The sequence below is a fragment of the Podarcis muralis genome, chromosome 8 (genome assembly GCF_964188315.1).
Source record: "Podarcis muralis chromosome 8, rPodMur119.hap1.1, whole genome shotgun sequence".
Classification (NCBI taxonomy): Eukaryota; Metazoa; Chordata; class Lepidosauria; order Squamata; family Lacertidae; genus Podarcis; species Podarcis muralis.
In genome coordinates, this window is record NC_135662.1 from 957907 (window position 1) to 976250 (window position 18344).

The 18344-nt window shown below is 51.1% G+C and overlaps 1 protein-coding gene across 1 annotated transcript in view; it reads right to left on the reverse strand.

Annotated features, from left to right (window-relative positions):
- Positions 1-18061, reverse strand: part of BOP1 (BOP1 ribosomal biogenesis factor) — a 67769-nt gene extending 49708 nt beyond the window's left edge. Inside the window, exons 1-3 of the mRNA XM_028735940.2 lie at positions 17746-18061; positions 15709-15897; positions 7473-7592 (exon numbers count right to left, since the gene is read on the reverse strand). Coding sequence (XP_028591773.2) covers positions 7473-7592; positions 15709-15897; positions 17746-17799 — 363 coding nt within the window. The 5' untranslated portion in view covers positions 17800-18061. The remainder of the gene's footprint in view (positions 1-7472; positions 7593-15708; positions 15898-17745) is intronic.
- Positions 18062-18344: the final 283 nt, after the last annotated feature.

The following is an 18344-nucleotide window of genomic DNA, read 5'->3' on the forward strand; positions in this document are numbered from 1 at the left end:
GTGGGGACCAGATCCATGAGGTGGTGGAAGTGTCCCAAGGGCAGGAGGCAGAGCCTGTTACCATAATTCCAACAGAGCCTTAAGCCTTTCCCTATTGCCAGCAGGAAGAAAATCCTCTATCCAGAGGCAAGCAGAAACCAAACAAACTCAGGAGTGGGATCCCAATTGCTCAAACATGCTCCCTGCTGAAACTCTGGAATCCCAACCAGCTCAGCGGAGTCTGATATGCCTCCCAAAGGCATTTCAAAAGGTTCCTCGGTGTGACTCTGTGCCCATTTCTCCTGCATCATATTTGCTGGCATGATTTCTTCATTATGCTTTGCTTTCCCTTGCACACTGAGGAGAGCCTGGTTTAACAGCCTCCAGATTAAGAAACCATATTTTCTCCCCAGGCTTGAAATATGCTCGCTACACCCAGTTCTGAGCTCCCCTCTCTACGACAGCGGGGCGAGGGCCAGAATCCAGCTCTCCTGAAGCATCACATTCATTCCTGTGGCGTCACCACAGCCCTTTCTGCAGGATTCCCTCCTGTTTCCTGCACCTCCTGCCCAAGGCATTCTCCTTTCTCCACAGCTGATGCTCGTGGAATGGCTTCCCTCCCAACTCCCCCAACACGGACTCCTTTTGCATTAAGAACCCTGCAAATTGCGCCTGGAAGGGCCTCCTTTCGGAAGTAGCCCAGAGCAAGCAGGGCTGCAGGAGACCCCAGCAAACCCTCCTGCCCCAGGGGAAATAAATGTTGTGGGGCGGGAGGGGGGGGGGAATGCTTGAATCCTGGGGTCCTCCACAAGGAGAGCAGGGTGCGGTCCATGTGACAAAGCATGGCCATCCAGCTTTCCCAGCCAGCTGCTAAAATACCTTCTGCCCTTACATCTTCCTCTTACTCATGGGTAGGCAAACTAAGGCCCGGGGGCCGGGTCCAGCCCAATCGCCTTCTAAAGCCGGCCCGCGGACCGTCTGGGAATCAGCGTGTTTTTACATGAGGAGAATGTGTTATTTTATTTAAAATGCATCTCTGGGTTATTTGTGGGGCATAGGAATTCATTCATATATTTTTTTTTCAAAATCTAGTCCAGCCCCCCACAAGGTCTGAGGGACAGGGGACGGGCCCCCTGCTGAAAAAGTGGGGGGGGGGGGGGTTGATGAAAAAATTCTTTATTGAAATTCATTAATCTCAATACAGATTTAACTTCACACATACACATACAATATATTCTTAAATTAGTTTAACTTAGAATGTTAACTTAACCTTCTAATTTCACTTGGGGGGGGAGTAAAAGTTTGCTGACCCCTGCTCTTCCTCCTGGCGGCTGCCCAGTCCCCCTCTCAAGCCCTGCCTTCATTTCCTTATTGGTCTCTGCATAAGCACACATGGAAGACACCTGGGGTTGCACCCAATGAGACTTCCGCTTCTTCCTCTCCCCAACCCATATATGCCCCCCAAATCTGCTCCCAATGGTCCCTCAACAGTCCAGAGCTTATTTTGAGAGGCGGGGGGAGGCGGGAAGAGAGGGGAAGGAAGTCCCTTGCACCAGTGAAGCTGCAGCACTGAACTGTGTCCAGGGTTCAAGGGGTTTGCCAGGAGTAACAGAATTTGTGAGGCATGCCACTGAAGAACACCAGGCTACCATAGCAACTCCCGACCTAGTGCACTCCAGGTGCTGGTGGATACGAGCTCCCATCATCCCTGGCCATGATGGGTGGGGTTAATGGGAGCTGTAGTCCAACAACATCAGGAGGGCACCAGGTTGGGGAAGGCATGTCCACCGTAGGACACTCAAAGTCACCAACTGGGAAGAGCAACAAAGAACCTCAGGGCTCCCCCGGCAACTTTCCATGACTCTCAAGGGGAAGGCAGATTAAGCCTTTGGAGAATCTGTGCTCCAGAGGTGCCATCCTTTGCTGTGTTTTCCTTTAAGCACCTTCAAAGTCTTGTCAGAGCAGCTTTGGTATGAGCAAAGACTGATAATTAACTCTGAGTGCAAAGCAGTGGCTCCCTACACAGCAGGGAGAGGACTGCAGCCCTTGGATGAAGCCCTGTGGATTCCCCTCCAACATGCAGCTGAGACACCCAGTCAGCTTTTCAAGGTTGGGAGAAAGTGCTGGCATGGATTTCAGCAGCAGCAGCACCTCAAAGCATGTCCCCTCCACCGTGGGTCTGGCAGAGAAGCCGACATTCGCAGACAGCTTTGCTGAGCTTCACACCGTCTGCAGGAGGGAAGGCCGAAGCAGCTGTGAGCGCTGGTGGGTTGGGAAGCCATGCCCGCTCTTGGCGCAGGGAGTTCAAGAAGCCGCCTGCCAGGAGCACATTCTGAATGATTCCCCCCTCCCTCAGCTAATCAGCTACTGAAAGAAGAGCTCCCTCCGTCCTGCCAGGCGCTGCACACTCTCCCCCCGCCACCCACCTCCTGGTCAGCTGCACCATGGAGGAGGGAAGTGGGCTTGGAACAGCCGCTGGCTCGCGGAGGAGCACTCAACGCGCCGTCATTCATTATCCACCGACATATGGAATAGTCATTGTGGGAGGAAGCAGAACCAAACAAGAGCCCCAAACTGCTTCCTCCCAGCGAGGCCTTGACAGCCTCTCCAGCTCCCGGCCATTCATCTCCGGGCAGCGGGAGGGAGGCTCGGTCTGCCCAGCAAGCAAGCAAGTGCGGCACACACAGGCAGTGTTGGCGGGGGGGGGGGGGAAGGAGCACAAGAGCAAGGGGGCCGGGGATTTCCCCAGCTCCAGCCCTCCGCCTGACGGGGACATAGCTGCACAGACGGCACCTCTGCTCTCCCCACTGTGCAGCAGCCACCTCTGCAGCCAAGCGGGGGTGCAGTGGGAGACGGTCCAAGGCGCTGCTGCTGCTGCGAGGAGGCAAGGCGAGCAGAGCTGCCTTATCCGGGACGGCCCAGCCAGGCCACGCCAGGAAACCAATTTATTTTGTTGTGTCTCTTCCCAGAACACACGGTAGAGAAGGAGTTGGGCGGCACGCCAGGCCCAACGCCGGCGGCTGCCAACTGAGCAGGAGCTCAGTAGGAGGAAGTTTAGTCTGTGCTCAGCGCAGGGGCAGCCGTGTGGGCCTCCCTCCGCTGCTTGCTAGTCTTCGCTACACAAACCCACGCAGGCCAGGAGGGCGGCGAAGGTGGGGTGGTGTAGGGGGGAGAAGCACCAGCGCTTGCAGAGGGGGCAGGCAGGTGAACAGGAGCTGAGCCACAACACTGCTAGCACGGCAGTCATGCTCCAGAAAGGAAGCAGAATCATCCCTCCCCACCCCGTTCCCTGCTAAGGAAGCCCAGTTCTGCTGCCAACAAGGCAACTCAGCAACTTGCAAACTTTTACTGCCTTCTGCTCACCTTGCTACCTCTACGATGCAGACAGGAACCAGGTTTGCAAATAATCAGGAAGGGAAACAGGGCTATGCCAGGAGGAAAGGGCATGGAAAGGAGGGATACTGGGCCTGTAGGCAGGACTGAAGAACCAAGAGTTGTGCATCCCTTCCCCTCGGCCCCAAGTTTGGAAACTCCAAGAGATCAGGGGACAGTTCTGCACCAGATCCCAAACTGCATACCTATGTGTACAATCACAGATGTGGATAACACACTTCGTCCCAGCCAGGCCCTGGGCCAAGGCTCCTGGGGCCAACCTCCCGTCCCCACAGGACGCTGCCCGGCCGGGCCAAACCTCACAAGCCAGGCACATCCAGGGGGTGAGGGGAAAGGGCTGCACCCAACTGCCGCCTCTGGAAAAGGCACCTCTTCTGGCAGGACACCTTCTGCCTTGCAAGCCTTGGCATTGCCCAGCAAAGACCCGTTGCCAGCTCTCCTCGCTGCTGCTTTGGCTGGTAACACTTAGTGGCACAGCTGCAAGAACAATCATCCAGCTGGACAGAATTGCCTTGGGAAGGAGACAAACTGCAAACCTAGAAGGGCTTCTCTTTTTAAATCCATGACCTCATAGCAAAACATCTCCACTTGCCGTTCCATTTGGAAATGGGTAGAGGAATGTGCCCAGACAGAAAGCCCAGGGCAGGGCAGACCTGAAAGGGGAAGGCTGGGGAAACCAAGAGGAAAGATGGCGGAGCAGAGGAAAGGAAGCAGAGCTCCTCCGTAGGAGTGCGCGCGCACTCATTCCACTCATTCTCCCCACGCCTCCGTTCTATGCCCATCCCCAAAGGGGGACTTTGCCAAGCCTGCAGCTGCGCAGGACAGGCGCCAAGCCACTCACAATCTGACACTTGCCAGGCTGAGTCACACTACGGGTTCAGAAAGCCCAGCATCCTGTTTCCAATGGGGACCAGTCCCATTTTTTCCATAGGAGACAGAGGGTAAGTGAGTGGGTTGTGTGGTGAAGCTCATCCTTTGCTTCCATCACTGGTTTTTACACCCATTTTATTATCCTCAGTGTAATCATCAAGCTTTTCTTCTGAATGTAGGCTGGAAGACTCCGGAGCAGGGATTGTCACACTTCTAAGTTCCAACCTTTCAGGAGTTCAAAGCTCTTTGCTACACCTGAGTTTTTCAATTTGTGTCCTTAGGCTCCTTGAAACAACCTTCTGGGCTCCCAGTCCTCAAGCCTGAAGATAGAGGGACTTTAATTACCCAAAGCTTTGTGTCTCTAACCAGAAACATTGGGGACACTGGCCTTGCCAATCTAGAGTTCAAGGGAGCAACCTTGTGCCTCGGGGTTACAATGCACAGTGAGAAGCGCACGTTCTGGGCACAGGAAGCAGCAGCATCCAGACTCTTCTGGAGGAGAGATAAATGCAATTACAGAAAGAGAGGGAGGCAGGAACAAAGCCACTGGAAGCCTCTCTGATGTCAACAGGTTCTGAATCAGTGCTCCCCTCAATGGGGCCCTGAAATAGGACCAGCTGGGGAGGGAGAGACCTTGGATTCAGACATGAAAGAGCTGTGTCCCTGGGTAATGCTCGAGACATTACACAAGCGTGCGTTTTGTATGGCCATATATTTCATTACGCTCTCAATCTCTATTCCAGACCCGGCACTTCCGCAGCTCCCGCTCCAGACCAGGTGGGCTTCTAGTCTGTGGATGCCCTGAACGCATGACTCTGCCGGGTCAGAAAGGCAAGCAGGGATTTCATTCCTTGGGATGCTAAGTCCAGGTCCAAGCCCCCTGCTCTCTTGTGGCCTCACCCACTCAGACTCCTCAAATAATCATCCCACTCAGACAACACCATATGCAAGCAGCACTCCTCTGTGTCACCCTGGGCAGTTGGCTCTGACTGACTAAAAGCTACACAAGCAGTTGATAGGGAAGCCTGTCCCAAGTCTTCCCCAACTGGCTGCCGATTCAAATAGCCTCTCTCAAAGTGACAGGCAGACCCTCCAAAATGCACTCCTTACCATCCAGCTCTTGGGTATTAGTAAACACCATCAGGTCCTTCTCTGGATTGACAACATTCACAAACCTGCCCCCCCCCCAATGATGTCCCTCATTTCCTGCTTCACAGAAGACGAACCCAGCCAGCTTTAAGCAAGTCTTCAAGCTGCTTCCGTTGCTTAGATTGGGACTACCACATAGGGAATCTGATAGAGAGACCGGGTGGAAGAATGGGAACTGGAGGCAAGCAGTTGCAAATGCAGCCACACGCTTGCTAAAAAAGAATGACAGGCAGTGCTAATGCTGTTGTGGCAGGCATTGTGGGAAAGAGATCAGGCTGCTGGTTGGGAAAGAAAACTGGAGAGAACCAATGGCAGGCTGGTGAAACAGGGGAATGGGGAGGGAGCTTTCCTGTCCTTCAGCCAGAAACTGAGAGAGTTCAAGGACTCGGGAGGTGACAGGAGGTTAGGAACGCTGACCCACATTCTGCTTGCTGAGAAGGAACTAACAAGTTATTCCACTACATTACTCAGGGCAGATGTTTCCACAAGAATGACAAAGGCAGCAAGGAAATCCCTGTCTTCTTCAACTAAAATGCCAACAAATAATTCAATTATGTCTTACAGAGCAGACTTTTGTAAAAACAAACACACACACACACACACACACACACACACAAAAACACCTCCTTGCACTGATTCTGTCAAGGAGAAACAGCTGTGTCCGTGTGCCTCACCAGAGCTACATGACACTCAGGCCACAACAGTCAACCTGGAACAATTCTGCCCCAATGTCTCAAACTCAGAGACCTCCCTATTTCCTTGCACGCTTCTGAACTTTCCACCCTGCTAGGAGCAGTATTTTCCCCACCCGCTCGCTTTTTGTGCAGGCAAAATACACCACACAGAGCTCCCGCCTCTCTTTTGAGGTCTTTCTTTACAGTCTCCCACTATTTTGCTCTGAACTGCCTAGAAACAGAGTGCCCAGAACTTGATTAGGTGTCTGCCCTTGGACATGATGATTTCTGCAGTTTATGGCTCAGGACCACAACTTCTCAAGAACCACCTCTGCCCATATGAACTGACCTGGTCCCCTGAAATCAGCATCTTTTGTGGCAGGTCTGTGGGGTGGCTCTGTGGTGGCTCCCCATTTGTGGAATGCTCTCCTCAAGGAGGCTTGCCTGGTACCTTCGTTACGTATCTTTAGGCACCAGTCAAAAACATTCTCCTCCTAGGCCTTTGGATAATTCAGCGATCCACGGCCTTTTAAACTGCGTGTGTGCAGAGGGGAGGTGTTGTTTTTGTTTGTCCCAATGGTATGTATTTTTGTGCTTTTATTTTGTAAACTGCCCTGTGGTCCTTGGATGAAGGGCGGTATAGAAAGTTAATAATAATAAAGAATACAACTTTAAGAGGTCTTGGCAATTTTGCAACAAGAGCATCAGGGGCTCATTCAAAGTGCATTACCTATTGTAACCTCCAGACCCTTTTCTGCAGTGACGCCTACCCAATTATCTTCTCTTCAGTGTTGTGAATATTTTCCTCACTTGTGTTTACCACCATTTACCTTCCTCATTCACCTGGAATTTAGTCCAGTTACTTAGAGTTCAACACTAAAACATCAGAGGTTTTTTCTTCCTTAGACCGTGAGCCCAGAAAAGTGCAGCCTCTTACATTTTGCCTGAGGGAAGGTAAACAATGGTCCTCCTCCGGCCTCAAATCCTACACACATCCTCTTGCAACTTTGCAGGCACAAGCCAACCTAATTGTCCCCCCTCCACCAGCCTTTTTCTCACTGCCCTGAAGCTACCCCATAATCCACCTCTCTGGGCCCTGTGTGTGACTCACAGACTCATCCACTGCTCTTAAGCTTCTTGCAGGATGTCAAGTCAGTCTCTCTCTCCCCCCCCCCCCCAAACCACCAGTTCCTCTGTAAAGAACAAACATCAGTGTAACCCATGCAGCCAAATGTCCATATGACAGAAAAATTGGGTCAGCAGTGGTTGAAAAAGCACACAGGAAACACAGAGACACAAGGAGCCAACCCACCTTTCATTCAAAGAGCAGGAGACCTTGATTTGTTTAGCATTGCATGGCCTGGCAAGCCATCACAGCCCACAGAGTAGCATAGGAGACCACCTTACCTCCTCATCGGAGCTGTCTTCCACATATTCATTCTGCAAGAGTGGCTCCTCCTGTGAATTGTGTTCTGTGCCCTTGATCTTACGGTGCAATCGCACTTTCTTCCTGGAAACCTCTTCAGCCTGAAAGACAAGCAGGATGGCAGAAAGAGTTACCATGTACAGGCAGCGAGCGGCTGTGTGTCTTACACAATTGCATGGGAGACTTCCCTAACTACACAAAATGGCCAGCAATGAACACTCAGTGTAGCGAGGGCCTCCCTGCCTCGGGCTATAGCCTAAGGTCTTCTACTACGTACATCCTGGTGCTCCCTCTCAACACATGAAAAAGATATCGTTACAGTCCACAAAGTTGAGACCTGCAGCCACCCTCTCCCAGGAGAATCTCAGAATCGTAGATTTGGAAGGGTCATCTAGCCCAACCTCCTGCAACACAGGAATCTCAGCTAAAGCATCCATGGCCATCAAAGCTCTGCTTAAAAACCACCACCTTCCAAGAGAGTCCACCACCTTCCAAGGGAGTTTGTTCCACTGTTGAACAACTCTTACAGTCAGACATTTTTTCCTGATGTTTAGTTGGAATCTCTTTCTGGTAACTTGACGCCATTGGTTTGAGTCCTACCCTCCAGAGCAGGAGAAAACGATCTTGCTCCCTCTTCCGTGTGACAGTCCCATGTGACAGATATTTGAGCATGGAGAAAGTGGACAGAGAAAAGTTTTATCCCTCTCTTATAACACTAGAACTTTGCAGGCATCAAATCAACTTGAATGTTCAAAGACTCAGGACAGATGAAACCAAGTGCTTATTCATGCAGCTCATAGTTAAACTGCAGAACTCACTCGCACAGGAGTTAAGAGACAGCCACCAACTTGGATGCCTTTAAATGAGGATTAGACAGATTCATGAAAAAAGGCTTTCAATGGCCACTAGTCGTGATGGAGGCTATTCTCTGCCGCCACAGATGGAGGGACCATGAAAGCAATGCTCCACCTCCACACCCGGGAGGCTTCTGAATGAATACCAGTTGCTGGAAACCACAGGGGGGAGAGGGCTCTTGTGCTCACGTCCTGCCTCATGTCAGAACAGGAAGCTGGACAAGATGGGCCACTGGTCTGATCCAGGACAGACAACAGACAGCATTTCTTTGCAGAATGCAGAATGAATCCCCCAAGTTAGTTGTCAGAGGATGTCGTGATGGCCGTCTCCTTATGTAAAGTCAGGGAGGTAGATGGGTGGTTCTGAATATAGGTCACCCTTCCTCAAGGTGGGAGCCCCCCACTGTTTTGGACTACAAACCCCATCAGCCCCAGCATCATCTGGTCATGCTGCCTAGGGCAGTTGTAGTCCAAAGCAGCCAAAGGGCACTTTTCTGGGGAAGGCTTACCATAGTGCGGAAACCCCAGACGACACATCAAGCAGTAATCTCTATGCTTTATGCACGGACGGAATGGAAACTTTCAGTACTTTAGATGGCTTGGCCTATCGGCAGCCATGAGCTAAAAGGCAGCAGGCGTCTGCATATACAATAACTGCAGAAGGCGGCTCCTACTTTCTACGCCGTGTTTGTGGGCTTCCTGAAGGCATCTGGCTGGCCACAAGAGGCTGGGCTAGATGGAAGCACCTTAGTCTGGTCCATCAGGGCTCTTCTTAGGATCTGAGACAGAACAGGATCCATCCCCAGCCAGATTCCAGCCCACGGGCCTGGCGTTCCAGACTGCACCTACGCCTTGGCCTGGCGTGCGGGTGCAAGCAGAACTGCACATCCTTCCCTGTTAAAGAGATTCACCCTCCTCCCCCGCTCAGAGGGGACCCAGCCTGGAGTGGGCTTTACCGGAGGATTTGATAGAATAATCAGAAAAGCAGCCCTACAAAGCACCCCTCCTGGGAGCAGTAAAATCTGCACAGTGTGTGATCACCTTCTGCTGTACGCAACCCATAACACAGCCCTTTCTGCCCCCCCCCCTGACTTCCACCCTTCTGGCCAAGGGGAGAAAGTGGGGCTGGGGGCCTAGAAAGTACAGGGCCAACTAGAAGATGGGATTACAGCAAAAACAAAGGCTTTATTAAAGTCTTTGAAAAAAGGAGATCGGAGGTAAGTTTTTTCCCAGGCTTTTGGCATTGAGAAGGTTTTGTCTGTCTCTCCCGCTCTCCCCCCCTAGTTCTCCTTCCTCCCAACACTCCATGAGCTTGGAGCAGAGCCCCATGCTGCAGAAATGGGCCACTGGTGCAGCAAGCCACCCTGGCGACCTGCCAGGTCATGCCAAGGAGGCCCAGGGTCACTGCCAAGGGCACCCTGGCCTAGCAAGACTGGCCCAGTTCCTCATCCCTCACAGGCAACAGAGCTGCTTTCTCGTGCACCTCCAGGAAAAAAAAAGTGGAGAAATGCTGCCGTGGAGACACCCACAAACCAAAGTGCCCCTAGAATGACCAAGGTCCCCTTCCTGTTGCTGCACTCATGTCCCTCTGGCAATCAGCTGGAAGAGAGCTAGGACAAGGCAGGCTGATGTGGGTTCTTCAGACAACACCACCCAGTGCTTCTCCTCTGGCAGAATGTTCCAAGGCTCACGCTTTGATACTCATTTGTTCATTTTCAAGATGGAGGGGCAGGCTTGTGCCACCCTCCTGACTCAGGAGATGTAAGGTCGTGATCTCAGCTTAGGTGAGATGAAGTGTAAGGTACTTCCAAGCAGCTTTTATCAGGAGGCATATAAAAGAATTCCCTTGATGACACCTAGCCTGGATACGTGCTGGGAACCTTCCTTCTTGCACAGCAGTCTTGTTCTTGGATTTTTCTACAGCCACACTCTCTGCATTTCTGATTAATGGACACAAAACGGGGCCTTGCTTCCTGCCCTGAGCAGTCAGTTCAGAGGCTGCTGCAGGAAGGTGGGCAAAGAGGCCACCAGAGGGCAGCATGCAACTCCAAAAGGAATGTGCAGGGGGGAGCAGGGGGGCAGGAGAGACAGCCAGGAAAAGCAATCGGAAGGAGTAATTGCAGCAGCTGCGGCAGCCAGGGCTTCCGAGGTGAAGAGGTCAGGCTGTGAGCCGCTGTGTCTGCATCTGCTGATTCAACAATGCTTGTGGCCAGGTGAGAAGCACTGGCTGGTGCTGAAAACTCACCATGGAAGCCACTGAGACAGTTCAGTTCTTGAACGGGTGGCACAAGGATCTGTTCTGCAACTCTTCTCTGCTTTTCAGTAACCATCTGTACGACTCCTTTAATCTGAAAACTGTGCTGCAATATTTATTACATTTGTACTGTCCACCATGAAAACTCTTCTAACACGGCAAATGCCTTTTTGTCAGAAGCCCTGCAAGTGCTTCTTCAATTCTCTCTTTGGCACCTCGGGGCATCACCAAGGAAATCCAGGACTAGCAGGCTGAGCTCCTCTGTGCAGAGGATGCTGGTCCCATGCAACTCTCCAATGCCAACTGGAAGAGAACCAAGCTCCCTCCCTGCCAAGGTTAGAGGGATGCAAGTTCCTCTCTTCCTTACCACCCGGCTTACTTGGAGGTCTGTGAAGTCGAGTGCCCTCTTCATTATTTGAAACTTGAATCCTACCCTTCCTTCAGGGAGCTAAGGCCAGCACACACATATTGCCTCTACAGTTCTAACTCTGTGTGAGGTAGGTTAAGCCAAGACAAGGATGTGCCCAAGGCCAACCTTTGAGCTTCACAACAGAACAGCAACGACACCCAGGCTCCTCAGGCCAGCAGCCTATCGCCCAATGAACTACCCAGGCAAAAGCTGGCCACTGCGGCTGAAGGCCTGCCAGAGTTTTCCAAAGATGAAACTGCCTTGCCTCCCACTGTTTTGTGTCTGAACACTCCAAAGAATTGTGCATGCTTGCAACTTAAGACAACCTACCAGGGACAAAGAATCATTTATTTATCACAAATTTATGCATCCTGAGCCAGCAAAATCAAGGGAAGTTTCTTAAGCCCTGGGTCCTTTGCTTCCTCCACCTCCTCCTATGCACAAGAGAGGAGGTTTTGCCTTGAGGAAGGAGACCCACCAGTAACAATATAGAAGAATTCCCAACTTTGGAGCGTGCGGCAGAGCTGCAGCACGCACAGGAGCTTTCCATCTCCACCGCCGGCTGATGGTTGTCTATTCCGTTCTACACGTTCATGCTCCCCAGGATCCCTGCCAAGTTGACTGGCTGCCAAGCCCTGATGAATAAGGCTGATGACAGAAGCAGAGAGGCCTTGCGCATATATATATCTATTTGCTATTATTTTTATTTACAATGCACAGAGCATCAGGCTCTTGACACTGAAGAAACTTACTGTCTAAAGCCAAGCCAGAGGGGAAATTGTGTGCTGGGAGAGGGAAGTGAGCACCACACGCCAAAAGCAGCTGCTCAGCTCAGCTACAACAGGAAGGCCAGAGCATGAAAGGCACTGACATGTTCTCTTAGGCAAAACAGGTCGGATCATGGACAGCAGCAAAGCCTCACAGATCAACGTATCAGGGAGTCCTAATAGGAATGCAAATATGCCAACCACACTAGGAGGCCTGTCGAAACCAAAACAAAAAAAAATTCCTTCCAGTAGCACCTTAAAGACCAACTAAGTTAGTTCTTGGTATGACCTTTCGTGTGCATGCACACTTCTTCAGTGTGCATGCACACTTCTTCAGATACACACTTTAAGGTGCTACTGGAAGGAATTTTTTTTGTTTTGACTATGGCAGACCAACACGGCTACCCATCTGTGTCGAAAACCAGTTACTCAAGTAAGCACGTTGTCAGGGGCTCAGGAGCAGAGGCGCAGGGGAGAGAGGAAATGGAGAGCGAAGGGGAGGAATCTGAGGGCAGCGGAGAGCAGAATGACAGTAACCCGAGAGATTCCATGAGCCTCTCCAGTGAATCAGAAGATTCCCAGAAGGGGGCGCCGATGGCCAGGGCAAGGGGGGTCCCAGGGGGGACACACCAGAAGCAGGGGGCCAGCGGAGACTCCCAGAGCAGTAGCTGGAAATCAGGACCAGCTTCCCCACCGGAGCGTAGTGGGGGGAAAGAGTCCCATAGGCCAGGGCCAGCGTCTCCTCCGGCGAGCAGGGAGGAGGAGTCAAGCCCAGCTAGCGTTCCCGAAGAGGGGAGCAGTGACAGGAGCAGCATAACGGTCAGAAGGAAGGTGGCAGGCTGGGCGCGTGCGCCAAGTTCAAATGTACAGGCGAGCGGGACAGCAGGAAGCCCGGATTGGGAACCAGGTCCTAAAGCCCGCCGGAGGGAGGGGGAGGACTCGGGAGAGTCAGCGTCAGAAGAGTCTAGAAAGGGGAAAGCCCCAACGGACAGGCGGACCCAGAGGAAAAGGGAGCAGAGAAAGAGATGGAGCAAGGCTAGGGTCTTAAACTGGTGTCTGGGGGGAGGAGATTCAGACGGAGCTTCGGCGGTCTAGATTTAAGACGTAGAGCTGCGCGCCGTGGCTGTAAATGAGAAACTGAACTTCAATAAAGACTATTTTATATAACAACGGACTGGCATTGGTCCTCTGTGAGCTGGGACCTGAGGCAGCCCTGACACACGTCAATCCACATATTCAAAAGCTTGCCTAGTCACCTCATCTCAAAAAGGAAAGGGTTCAGAAATGAGCCATCAAAATAATCAAGGGGGTGGACTGAGTCCCCTATGAATAAAAGTTGCTGTGTTTGGGACTGTTTAATTTGAGAAAAGGTGAGTAAGGAGGGACACAATAAGAAATTTATAAAATTATGTCTGGGATAGAGGTAGTGGACAGACAGAGAAAAGTTCTTCTCTCACACACACGACACTGGAACTCACGAGCATGAAATGAAGCAGAACGTTGGAACATTCAGCAAATACAAGAATTTCCTTCACGCCAATGGCCCAGCATTCTGTTCTCACAGTGACCAGATCCCTGTAGCAAACCTGCAAGCAGGATATGAGAGCAACAGCACTCTGCCCACCTGCAGTTCCCAATATTAAGAGTATTAATAGGCCTACTGCCTTGGACAGCTGAGGTAGAACACAGTCACCATGGGTAGTAGCTATTGGGGATGGCAATATTTATTTATATCCCACCTTTTCCCCAGAACCAGGACTAAAGGTGGCTTTAAAAAATCAAAACACCATGGATAAAACATAAAGTTGAAAACATTTAAATGGCAGTTGTCGATTCTCCTTTAGGTATCTGCATGATTATATCGGGGGGAAATTCCCCTCAGTAAATCCTTACCCAGAATAAAACATCCCTGCTCTTCCCTAGGGAAGCACATTTTATATTCAATGGGAGAAAAGCTCATCCAGGTTGCAACAGAGTTCTTTCACTGAGGATCTCTCTCTCTCTCTCTCTGCACATACATATAAATTTGTTTGCTTTGTTATTTATTTAAAGCCTTTTATTTTGCTTTTCAGGAAGATACCTTGCAATGTGACAGTGATATGGGTCTTCCAGAAAATTTTGATCTGGAAAATGCCCCAGGGCATATTAGGATAATTTGCATCAATAATATTTTAATTCACATTGGGCTATTTTCTGATGTCCTCTAGAGAGTAATCTAATTTAGCACATTTATTTTACTTGTATTTAGTAAGCAAAACTAAAAAAGATACCCCATATTAAGCATTTTGTACCAATACAACACATGTATTTGATCTAAAATTTGTGAGAAATTAAAGCATACTTTTTGAGATTTAAATGTTATGTAAAAAAATAGTAATTGGTATACTTGTATAAATGTAAATATTTCCTTTATATCCATGGTAGAGAAGTTGAGCCACCTCTCTGACAAGTCCTTGGGACTGTCCACAGGCCACACCCCTTACCAGCCCCCCTCAGCACCCTCCTGAGGTGCAGTTTCCTGGCTGGAACTGTCCTTGAATGTGCTAATGCCTCTTCCTGGCCTGGATGGAGGTGCGTGCACTTTCCTTTACTTTTGCATGGCTAGAACATACAAAGCTAAGTCACATTCTTTGCTTCACCCACAATTAACATGTGACCGCTGGAAGGCTGCCTATGAGGGGATGAGGACCTTGAGCTGAGGTTTCCGCACCCCTTCCAGACGTAACTTAAATGTTAAAAAAACCAAAGGAACTGAAAACTCTTGGCTTACTAGTACATTTTAGCAACCGGAGAACTGTGCATGCTTCACATAGGGCTGTATCCAAAGCTGCTGTTCCAACTGCACAATACAGTGGCACATTGGGTTAAGAACTTAATTCATTCTGGAGGTCCATTCTTAACCTGAAACTGTTCTTAACCTGAAGCACCACTTTAGCTAATGGGACCTCCCGCTGCTGCCGCGCCACCGGAGCACGATTTCTGTTCTCATCCTGAAGCAAAGTTCTTAACCCGAGGTACTATTTCTGGGTTAGCGGAGTCTGTAACCTGAAACGTCTGTAACCCAACGTACCACTGTACTCCCATTTGCACAATGGCTCTTCCTCATCCTCTCTCCTGCAGCCTCCATGCACCCCCAGAATACACTTTCTGGAGCAATTTTGGGGGTGCACAGGGAGAAAAGGGGAAAGGGAAGTTCTCTTGCATAAGTGAAACTCCGCTTGCACAGCGTGGCATACAATCACCTGAAAAACATTAATTACAACTTTGAAGCTGTTGAGCTTGCCTAACATTGTATGTGCACCTGAACTTCTTAAATGGGAAACTTCCCAAGGAAAACCAACTTCACTGCAAAATGACAAGCATAACATATGAACTGAAGGGATAGCTCAGGGATAGAACAAGGCTCCTAATCTCAGGGTTGTGGGTTTGAGTCCCACTTGGGGCAAAGATTCTTACCTTGCAGGAGTTGAACTAAATGACCCTTGAAAGTCCCTTCCAACTCTACAATTCTATGAAATGAAGAAATGCAACATATGTGTAGAACAGTGACAGGATGACAACCTCTGAAGTGTTGCCACTGAAGGAATACAGTCATACCTCGGGTTACAGACGCTTCAGGTTGCATTTTTTCAGGTTATGTACCCGCCAAAACCAGGAAGTACCGGAACGGGTTACTTCTGGGTTTTGGGAGTTGCGCATCCGCAGAAGTGCTAAATTGCGCTTTGTGCATAAGCGCTGAATCACAACCCGAGCATGCGCAGACACAACACTGCGGGTTGAGAATGTGCATCCTGCACAAATCACGTTCACAAGCCGAGTGTCCACTGTATGTGATTTCTTTGTCCAGAACCTCCCTCCTGAAAAGCTACATGAAAAGAATCACCTAAAGACACAGTGCCATAGACGCAGCACTCCAGAGTATTCTATACTTACAAGTGTATTTTCAGGGGGCAAGACGCCTTCTGACTTCTCCTCGACCCCACTGTCGTGGTCTTCCTCCTCATCCTCTGTGATGCTGTCACTTCCAGAATCTTCTAGTCCAGAAAATACACTTTCATCACTGTCTGTCAGATCATCACTTTGCCCTTCTTGCTCCTCGAGGGGAAGGAAGCGGAGGAGAGGCTGCCAGAAGGAAACAGAAAGCATTAGAACAGTGTACTAGCAGGGGTGTCAAATCCCTATATTGTAAGCCACCCTGTGATCTTCAGATGAAAAGCAGCATAGAAATTTAATAAATCATCATCCTCCCCTTGTAGGCCAAAAGGTTCTCCCAAACAATGCTACAAACATCACTTGTGGTGTCAATAGGCTGCAGAGACAATAACTAATTACCGTCCTTCCAATAATTGCCTTGGGCACCAGAAACATATACCCTGCCATTCAGATATGCCTCTTGTCTTCAACAACCCACCCACCCAATAATGCTAGACCCAGGTCTTGTTGATACAATTTTACCCAGCTTCCCAACATCGCTACCCAGTTTTCATTCCAGACTTAAAAATGGAAAGCGTAATGGTGGTGGTCAACAATAGGTTTAAAGACTAAAAAATCTTTAAAAATGTAGTATAAGCACCAACAATTGGGAAACACTAGCCTGCGACCGCTCCAAGTGGAGAACAGCCTTTACCAAAGGTGTTATGGGCTTTGAAGACACTCGAACTCAGGACGCAAGGGAGAAATGTGCTAAGAGGAAGGCACACTTGGCAAATCCACAACGGGATCAACTCCCGCCCGGACACCAATGTCCCCACTGTGGAAGGACGTGTGGATCCAGAATTGGCCTCCACAGTCACTTACAGACTGAATGTTAAAACTGTGTTCATGGAAGACAATCTTACTCGGCTACAAGTGATCGCCAAAGAAAAAGGTCCAGTTTTGCTTGATGTAAAGAATAAAGAAGGCTGATCGCCGAAGAATGGGTGCTTTTGAATTCTGGTGCTGGAGGAGACTCTTGAGAGTCCCATGGACTGCAAGAAGATCAAACCTCTCCATTCTGAAGGAGATCAGCCCTGAGTGCTCACTGGAAGGACAGATCCTGAAGCTGAGGCTCCAATACTTTGGCCACACCGTGAGAAGAGAAGACTCCCTGGAAAATACCCTGATGTTGGGAAAGATGGAGGGCGCAAGGAGAAGGGGACGACAGAGGATGAGATGGCTGGACAGTGTTCTCGAAGCTACCAGCATGAGTCTGACCAAACTGCGGGAGGCAGTGGAAGACAGGAGGGCCTGGCGTGCTCTGGTCCAGGGGGTCACGAAGAGTCGGACATGACTAAACAAGTAAATAACAACAACAACGATTGGCTTCATTTCACAAAAGAATTCATTTTTATTTTATTAGTAATGGTGATGAGGTTGGTGCCAAGTGCCCAGAGAGCCCTTCTGCCTCTTGATAAGACAGAGACTGTTGCTCATCAGGAGCTCTTGGGGCACCGTCCTCATCCCCATCACTAGATTTCTATGGTGCCCTTCATCCGAGGACAAGATGGTGATTTACAACACAACACGTGAAGGTGCCTCACCCCACACCTCATGCCCCTGGCCCACCTGACCCAGCACTGCCCACTCTGACTGGCAGCCGCCCCCCAGGATCTTGCCACCATTCTGCAGCCAGGGCTGGGGCTGCCTGCCCTGGCTCTCCAGGCGCTTCTCGGGGCTCCACCTGCCACAGGGAGAGCAGAAGGGGGCGAAGGCTGAGGCAGGCCTGGGTTCGAATCCTCCACGGGGCCACGTGAAGCTCAGCGGGCGTGGCCTGCGCACCCGCAGCCTCTCAGCCCGACCGACCTACCTCGCGGGGCTGCTGTTCTGAGATGAGGAAGGGGCGGGCCAGGTCCCCGGCCCCTGAGGGCCCAGCAACTCCCGGAGGGCCTTCCCGCCCCCTTTCTCTCCCGGGGGTCTCGCGTGGGGGAGAGGCTGCCCCTTTTCTCCTCCCCCTCCCCCGGGCCCCCCGCCCCCTGGCGCCCCGGCCCTCACCCGGCTGCCGCCGCCTCCGCCTCGGCTGCTCCCTTCTCCCCCGGCGACCTTCATGCTTCCCCTCACAGCCGCCTCACGTCCCCGCCGCGTGCGCTCGCCGCTCCAGCTGCCGGCCAGTGCGCAGGCGCGCCGGGAAGGAGCAGGCCCCGCCCCTCCTCGCTCGCTCCCTCGCGCGGCCTTCGCCTCCAAGCCCAGCGCGGTTTCTTTTCGGTTCCCTCAGGGAGGCGGCGTCGCCGTCTTTGCCTCAGCGATAAGACTCGAATACCGGCGGGGAAAGCGGGTCTGAGGGGAAACCTGAGGGGAGAGGTCAGAGGTGAAGCTGTGACGTCGGCACACGCGCGCCGGTCTACCTCTCAGCTCCGCGCATGCGCCCCACAGGCCAGAGCTGCAAAAAATCGCGCCTACTGCGCAGGCGCCACGATGGCGTAAGTCTATGGTCGCAGGAATGGCTTGGAAGGGACCCTGGTGCACATAGACATACGAAGGGTAGACGTGCACATGGAGCGCAGCTTTCGGGCTGACTTTGGAACTCTTTTCCTCCGAAATGAGAGCGGTCCGTAGAGAAAGCTGCTCCTTACAAGGGGTATATTTCCCTTTTT